This window comes from Zophobas morio, unplaced genomic scaffold, assembly GCF_036711695.1.
Source record: "Zophobas morio isolate AGI-343-1 ecotype UQ-CSIRO unplaced genomic scaffold, CSIRO_AGI_Zmor_V1 ptg000014l, whole genome shotgun sequence".
Classification (NCBI taxonomy): domain Eukaryota; kingdom Metazoa; phylum Arthropoda; class Insecta; order Coleoptera; family Tenebrionidae; genus Zophobas; species Zophobas morio.
This window is the reverse complement of record NW_026972119.1, coordinates 3,830,505-3,838,925: the sequence shown is the minus strand read 5'-3', so window position 1 is coordinate 3,838,925 and position 8,421 is coordinate 3,830,505. Positions and strand designations below refer to the sequence as shown.

The 8,421-nt window shown below is 32.6% G+C and overlaps 1 protein-coding gene across 1 annotated transcript; it reads left to right on the top strand.

Annotated features, from left to right (window-relative positions):
• The first annotated feature begins 2,485 nt into the window (after positions 1-2,485).
• LOC135129128 (uncharacterized) lies at positions 2,486-7,989 on the top strand. The gene is made up of 15 exons (XM_064056209.1): positions 2,486-2,731; positions 3,023-3,483; positions 3,635-3,745; positions 3,796-3,988; positions 4,046-4,219; positions 4,278-4,355; positions 4,411-4,565; positions 4,619-4,699; positions 6,281-6,338; positions 6,384-6,844; positions 6,931-7,041; positions 7,096-7,501; positions 7,549-7,626; positions 7,681-7,835; positions 7,890-7,989. The coding sequence occupies exons 1-15, from the start codon at positions 2,680-2,682 to the stop codon at positions 7,962-7,964; spliced, it is 2,649 nt and encodes an 882-aa protein (XP_063912279.1). The 5' UTR covers positions 2,486-2,679; the 3' UTR covers positions 7,965-7,989.
• Positions 7,990-8,421: the final 432 nt, after the last annotated feature.

The window sequence follows — 8,421 nt, the reverse complement described above, 5'->3', positions numbered from 1 at the left end:
AATTTAAAACTCATTTACTATGTAAGTACAATTTTGAGATCACATTATTAGTGGGAATGATGAGAAAGTCTGATTAGCATTTTACCATCTACATGATATTCACAATAATACACATATAACAACATTTGACAACAAATGGTCCCGTAGTTTCCGAGATTAGCTGTAACAAGTATTGTCACGGACGGCGGACAGGCAGAGAGACAGTCAGAGGGAAATAGGAGAGCCATTGTTTACTTCCCGAACGTAAGCTAAGGAAGTATTTAACCGAGTCCATCGGACGACTGGTTGCTGTCTTATTTTCTCGATAGGTCACCCTTAGACTACGAAAAAAATGAGTCTCCCGTTACCGCCTGTCTGTGTTCTCTCTGTCTGTCCGTCGTCCGTGACGATTTATGTTAGACAGATAATGTCCAAAACTAGTGGACCGATTGTCGTCAAATTTTATATGTGTGTTATATGTATATATCATTTAGACGATAAAACGCTAATCAAATTTTGGTTAATCACCCCCACAAATAATGTGAAGACGTCTACCTCAAAATTGTACACAGTATCTAGGTAAATGGATTTTAAATAGTAAAAAATAACATAGTTCTATACCGGTAATTTATGAATCCGTGTTGAGAAAGGTCCAGACTTTTGAAAAAAGAAATCAAAATTATATAACAACATTTTGCAATTTAATTTTGAATCTGCATAACCGAATGTTTTGAAATCTTGCAGATGTTTTAAAGATGTCATCAGCGTAGTAAATTTTTAATCAAAATCTATTTGCTTATGCCTCCTAATATCCTGATGACGTCAACTCAAAATTTGACCGAATAAATCCTATCTAAATTGTGCAAAATATGATGAGACTATATTTGTGATTTATCATTCCATTCATATTTTTTAGATTTGCTTATACAGGTGGCTCAAAAAAATTAATGAATGAGTCAATTTATTTTAATGATTAAATCAGAAGCTGCAATACCGAATGCTTTGAAATCTTGCAGACGTTTTGAAACCAATAGACTCAGTCATTTCTAATCATGTGGTATCAAGTAAATAAAAACTGAATAATAAAAAATCACTAGTGAGTTGTAATCCACTTTACTTATTCAGAAGTGGTAAATTGTTCTGTTGGTGTAATCAACAGAATTTTTTGCAACTGGAATGCATTAGCATCAGCAGTAAATCCACTAATGATTAGTTATTACATCCGCCCTCCAGTTAAAAAAGAAATAGTTCTTACGTTTTAAATAAAGGGTGTTTCAAAATGATTTTCATCTAGTTAGCTCTGAAATCGTTTCAACTCCTATCTTTCCGTTGATGAAAATCTGCAGCTATAGGCGACTAGATGAAAATCATTTTGAAGCACGTTGTATATACATATTCAGTAAAGTTGTCAAGTTTTGAGTGTTTAATTTAATTAGTTTGGTAATAATGTGTCTGATGTTATGCTGGTAACCTTCGTTAGGTTTCTGCACAATTCATAACCTTAAATATGTAACAACAGTTTTTCTCAAGAAGCGTTAGTTTCTTAATGTTGATTAACCAAACAAGTTAATGCCTTGCTACGGTCTAAAAAGGTCGCCAATGCATTATATTTACTGTCAAATGTTAAAGGCAAAAATCTTTAACTACTGCAATATTTCTTAGCTGCCTGTTAGCTGCAAGTTTTTATTATGCAAATTGGGTTGGCAATAGAGACCCTACTCGATGATCCTCTCAGCCCACATTTAATGCCTATAGATTTATTTTTGTCCTGATACGGAAAACATTTGGAGTATTTGCGACTTTTGCGTGATTCCCAAATCTGACAAGTAGACGGAAATGAGAAAACTAAATTTACGTAGTGTGTGAGCCATGCTATAATTACGGAAGTAAAAAATTAGAGATAAAGCTATTAGTTACAGTTTCTGTAACATATAGGTACGGAATCCCATAAATTTGAAAAAAGCAGTGTTTCAAAATATTACATTTGTTTATGTTATTGTTTTCCTTTTATGAAGTGTGTACTATAATGACTTACGCAACTGTACGTTTTCGTCGTAGTGTAAAATGTGATTATATTATAAACAATTATTTGCAACTAAAAATAAAGACAAACAGTTGTAATAATTAGGAAAATTCACAATTACAACTTTCTGTTTAGTTTAATTAACACTCATCTGTTAAAAATTTCTCACGCTTTTACTTTCAGTAAACTCGTGCCGAACGAGACAGAATTACAGTTTTTCCAACAAGTACGCAATATAAAACTTCAGAAAAATTATTAAAGTTATGACGGAGCATTTTAAGTTTTCTTAATAACAAATCGTTGCATATATGCACTTATATTTAAATACAAATTTTTACTGTTTGCCTAAAACTGAAACTTTCTTTCCCAGCCCTCGTATAGGTATTTGCATAGAATATTATCAGCTTATTACCTGCAACAAATAATTTCAACAGCGTAAAACATAGTCCTGTTATCGCTTTACCAGCATACCGCTAGATTATAATTTCAGAACAGTTTCATCTAAACGATATTTAAATTAATTAGAAAATTGAAAAATTAGGAACACAATGCGGGCGATGTCAAAATTGTTAGTATAAATATTCACAAATTTCAAGTGCTAGTGTTAAATTCCACTATATAAATGTTTGTTCTTTAACATCTACCTGTCAGTGTGTTTTTAACATTACACGGTAAAAATGAAGTACTCGTATTTAATGTGTATGTGCGTATACATAGGTTCTGTTTTGGGTAAGAAAACTAGTTATTTAATTTAAACACAAAGAAAAAGTTTCTATTAAAAGTAAAATATAATACAAAATTTCTTCTCATTCCAACTGTTAGGTACTTGTTGTCTCTGTAAAATGTACACATTACAAGAATTTCTTTTTAGGATTTGTAACATTTTATTGTTTAGTTATAATGTTTATTTTGCTTTGTATGTTATCTCACGCAGACTATTCCACAACAAAAGTATATACAAAGTTCAATTACCTAAAACCCACTTTTATTTACGTCAGGACTGACTAAACACTTTTTTAGGTCGTAAAGGTCTGGGTCCAACTGAACAAGAATGGGGTTTTGTAACTGTCAGACAAGGCGCCCACATGTTTTGGTGGTTACATCAAACGAGTGCCAATGTCGAACATTACACAGAACGACCTTTAATAATTTGGTTACAAGGAGGCCCTGGCGCTTCTTCTACAGCATTTGGAAATTTTGCAGAACTAGGTCCTTTGGATGTGGATTTAAATTCAAGATCCACCACCTGGATCAACAATTACAACGTTCTTTTCGTTGATAACCCCGTGGGAACTGGTTACAGTCACGTAGATTCTAGTGTTTATTTGGCAAAAAGTAACAGAGAAGTTGCTGAAGATTTTGTAGTTTTATTAAAAGGGTTCTATGAAGCCATTCCGGAGCTGAAGACTACGCCTTTATATATATTTTCAGAGTCGTACGGCGGGAAAATGACCGCCGAAATAGCACTACTTGTAGATCAGGTATGTGATACTGGAGATAAAATTTATATTTTATTATTTATTGACAGACTGATTGACATATTATTTCCAAGCACTCATTGAAGTATAATATCACTTCGATATCCATGAATTTTTTAATTGAATTATTAATCTGTTGAACAATAAATTCTAGGCAATCAAAAATGGATCCTTGGACATTGATCTTGTCGGTGTCGGTCTTGGAGACGCATGGATTTCACCAGTAGATATGGTTTTGAGTTGGTCTTCATATTTATTGAATGTGGTAAATTTAGTTTTTTGAAGTTTTCATAATTTTTTTAAAACATTTTTAAGGGCGCAGTTGATCAAAACGGCTATGAACAAATTGAAGAAATGGCACATGAAACTAAAAAAGCCTTTGATAGTGGAAATTTCTCTCTTGCCACCTTACTTTGGGCAAAAACTGAAGGTGTCATAGCTGCAGTTACTGAGAACATCGACTTTTACAATATTTTAACGGAAATTCCAAGTGCGTGGAAAGCGAAAAGTTTGTTAGCATATGATGGGATACTATGTTATAGTTTGAATGTTTTTTAATTTATAGTGGAGATGATAAAACCTGATTCTGGTTTACGGGATGCTTTGGATGATAAAATTAAAATATTAATGAATAACGTTGTAAGTCAGGCTTTGGATTTGAATGTGACCTGGGGTGATCAAAGTGCTGCAGTTTTTGCAGGTCTATACTCTGATTTTATGAAACCGGTAACTGAAATTGGTAAGTACGCTAATACATTTCCATAATTTTACATCTAATGTGAGTAATCAATTTATAGTGGAGTTGTTGTTAAATACAACTGACATTAAAGTGGCTGTATACAATGGACAATTAGATTTAATTGTTGATACGCCAGGTAAGTGATTTTTATATTTACTTGATAAATAATGTGTTAAATATTTCTATCATAGGTACTGTGAAGTGGGTAGACGAATTAAAATTCGAAGGAGTTGAAAACTGGAAAACTTCATCTAGAAAACCAATTATTGCAAATGGTATAGTTGAGGGTTATTACAAAAAAATTGGAAAATTCACAATGTACTGGATTAATAGAGCAGGTCACATGGTAATATAATGTCCAAATTGTTAGTTCTTTTTTAAATAAATGGGTTTTTGTAGGTTCCTTTAGATAATCCTGCCGCAATGGACATAATTTTGCAAGATATGATTGAAGAATATGATATGAAAAATATAAACGACGTATATTAAACTTAGTTGCTTATTTGTATCAACATATATTATATTTGTAACATTTTTTTAAATATAATGCTTCAAAGATTTTGCACATCACTTTTTTATTTTTTTAAATAAATATGAAAAATATCTGACTAATTTGCTGCACAGCAAAAATTTTAGCGATTAATATATTTTGCCCTGTACAGGGTGATATTCAGAGCACTAATGCATAAGTTTAATGAAGAATGAGAGCATGGTCAAATATGGCTGTCAGAAAAAATAATACCATCGACACAGAGAAGTTCCTTTTGCATCTAGTTCTGTATATCTAATTTGATTCTGAGATTACAAAGTCGGCAAACCCGGAATTTCTGTATCTATCATCTATCTCAATAAAAAAACCTAGACAAATTTCTTAGTAGAGTGGAAATTCTATAAACAAAAAACAAGTTAAGTCATTCTAATCTGTAACTTGGGGTTTGACTTGGAATATACAATTCGCGTTCTGAAAAAGGGCCATTAGTAATAAACCTTCGTCACCAAAAATAGAAAACTTTGTACTTCTAGGAAGAACTGATTTGAATAAAGTACGGTAAACATTGATAAACCACAAAAGACGAAACATAAACTGCTTGATTAAACCGCAAGTATAGGTGCAGGTTCGTTCTCCTAAATTCGCAGGTGAACCTATCCATACCATTTTAGGTTTGCTGTAATATCTTATTGATGTGTTCTTCTCAAAATATTCGGAATCTAAAAATCTGAATTACAGCTTAGTGATAGTCTACAATTTACCCATTTCTGTTCTTGTACCGATCCAGGTAGTTTGCAAGTGTAGGTTATCCATACTTAATCTTGGCATTTTTAATAGTTTGTTGAAAAAAGACAATTAAAACTATTCTGTGTTCCTCATAGTCATTCATGTTCCCAGTACGTTTAAAACAGATCCTCACTAAACTTTTACTTTTTATTAATTTTGTTGTGAATGCACGATTTAGAAGAAGAAACCGATGGTTAATGGGCGATAATCACTCTGTAGTGGTTAAGAATTATTGTCAGCTGTGCTTAAGTCAATAATAATCTATCTTGGTAGTCTAAATTTGTCACTGAATTGAAATTAAACATTTTTTATAATAAGATATCTAATGAGGGTCGTTGATTTGTGACTATTAATCTAGACCTCGTCTCTGGAGTCCTTTTTCAACGTCTTGGTGGTTATTTGTTTCGAATTCGTCACAAAAGTTATTTTTCTTACAACAAACTTCTCATCAGTGGTTTAATATAAGTACAAATAAACATTAAAATGCTTTTTCATAAACTAACATTTTTAACTTAATATAACATCGTTGTCAACCTACTTTAGTTTATTTTACTTTTGTAGCAATTTTTTCAGTTTACATCGCACATGCAATAAAACACATTTTGAATGTATTTTATTCTAAACTAAAGATATTGCACGTTTCCAATAACAATTGTATCTCCTTGTAATCAATGTCGGACAATCTTTATTGTGAAGTACTTCAAGTACCACATATTCAGGAAACATGCACAATATAAATACTACTCATCTTCAAATTTTTACTGCATTTAATGTTTCAAAACTAAAACCTCACTACGATGAAACTGATAATTTTGGTATTTTTTATTGCAACGATAGCTTTCGGTAAGAAAATCGTTACGAGTTTAGCCCAACTAAAGTTATTTCTAGCTCGGAAGGGTTTCGGTCCGACGGAACAAGAATGGGGTTTTGTCACCGTCCGTGAAGGTGCCAATATGTTTTGGTGGTTGCAACAGACAAGTGCAGATGTGGAAAATTATACAGAAAAATCTCTAGTAATCTGGCTGCAAGAAGGTCCAGGAGCTTCATCTACCGGATATGGTAATTTTGCAGAATTGGGACCATTAGATGCCGACTTGAATCCAAGACCTACAACTTGGCTCAATAAATACAATGTTCTCTTTGTGGATAATCCTGTGGGAACCGGTTACAGTCACGCAGACTCTTCGCGTGCATTGACAACCAACAACAGACAAATAGCAGACGATTTTGTTGTTTTACTGCAAGGATTTTACGAAGCTGTTCCTAAGTTAAAGAAGACGCCTTTGTATATATTTTGTGAGTCGTATGGTGGAAAAATGACTGCGGAAATTGCTTTAGTTGTAGATCAGGTAAATTTTGTCAACAAATCGTGATATTTGAACGTGTGATTATTTCTTATGGTTATCAAAACTGAACGTTTACATTATTATTAAAGGCCATCAAAGCCGGGACTTTAGATGTTCAGTTGCTGGGTATTGGTCTTGGAGATTCTTGGATTTCTCCTGTAGATTCTGTTTTGACGTGGGGACCTTATCTACTGAGTGTGGTAACTTTTTTTGTTTTACTAAGTGAACTGATTTACATTAGCAAAATGTTCAAGGGTGCTGTTGACCAAAATGGTTATGAGCAGATTCAGGAATCAGCTGAAGCTACAAAAGCAGCTTTTGATGAAGGAGATTATTCTAAATCTACGGATCTGTGGGTATCAACTGAAATGTTAATTCTGTCCCTGACCGATAATATAGATTTTTATAACATTCTTACAAAGGTAGGAGATGTATGGGGAAGGAAAAGTAAGTCTATAAATTTTGTCACTGGATACCAAATTAATTTTTTTGCAAAAATAATAAAACCATTTTTGACCGACGACGTCGACGATAAAATCGATGTTCTTATGAACAAACAAGTAAAAGGAGCTTTAGGGTTAGACGTTAGTTGGGGTGATCAAAGTGGTGGTGTGTTCAACGCCCTTTATGAAGATTTTATGAAACCAGTGACCGAAATTGGTACGAAATGTCTTTCTTCCTTACAGATTAAAAATAAATTATTATAGTCGAGGAACTTCTTAACACAACAGACATCAGAGTAGCAGTTTATAATGGACAACTTGATTTAATTGTTGACACACCAGGTATAGGTAATATACATTGGAACCACATGTTACAAGATATATATCTAATTCTAGGAACTATTAAATGGGTTGACGAACTGAAATTTGATGGTTCGTCGAAATGGAAAAATACTGACAGGAAAGCAATAGCTGTAGATGCTACTGCAGAAGGTTATTACAAAAAATTAGGGAATCTGGCATTCTACTGGGTTAATAGATCAGGCCACATGGTAATAATAGGTGTTTCACAATATTCATAATAAAAACAATTATGTTGCTTTAAGGTTCCGTCAGATAATCCTCAGGCTATGGATTTTATTCTAGAAGATGTAATTAATGGCAAATGGAACAAACAATAAATATTATCGTGTAAATTATGCAGAGAAATAAAATCTACCCATTTCGAAATTAAACTTTCTTTTCACGTTCTTGGATAGTATTATAATAGATACTAGACGCTACGGAATCTGACTTTGTTGTGTAACTTCTGCTTTCAAGCACAATTAGTTATCTGTTTATCAAGCTATTTTACTTCAAGTATTTTGGAACCCGTTATGTCTATAAATTTGCACTTCACTTGATACAATGGCATCCACAAGTAAACCTAGTAAACACGGCATGAACTAATAAGATCATACCCACAACTGTTTGGTGGATTCTTTAATGTTAAATAATAATAATAATAATAATAATAATAATAATAACCTTTATTGCCCAACAGATAACCCTATTACAGGACAATATAAATCAATAATAAATAAAAATAAAAAAATTAAATAAAATAACTAACAAGTTAAGGATCGTAAGGATCAAAAC

Excerpts from the sequence above, each read along its gene's own strand:
- LOC135129128 (XM_064056209.1), top strand. The coding sequence starts at position 2,680 with ATGAAGTACTCGTATTTAATGTGTATGTGCGTATACATAGGTTCTGTT. Across the intron at positions 6,845-6,930 it reads TTGCTTTAGTTGTAGATCAG|GCCATCAAAGCCGGGACTTT; the intron begins GTAAATTTTGTC and ends TTATTATTAAAG. Across the intron at positions 7,627-7,680 it reads TTTAATTGTTGACACACCAG|GAACTATTAAATGGGTTGAC; the intron begins GTATAGGTAATA and ends ATCTAATTCTAG.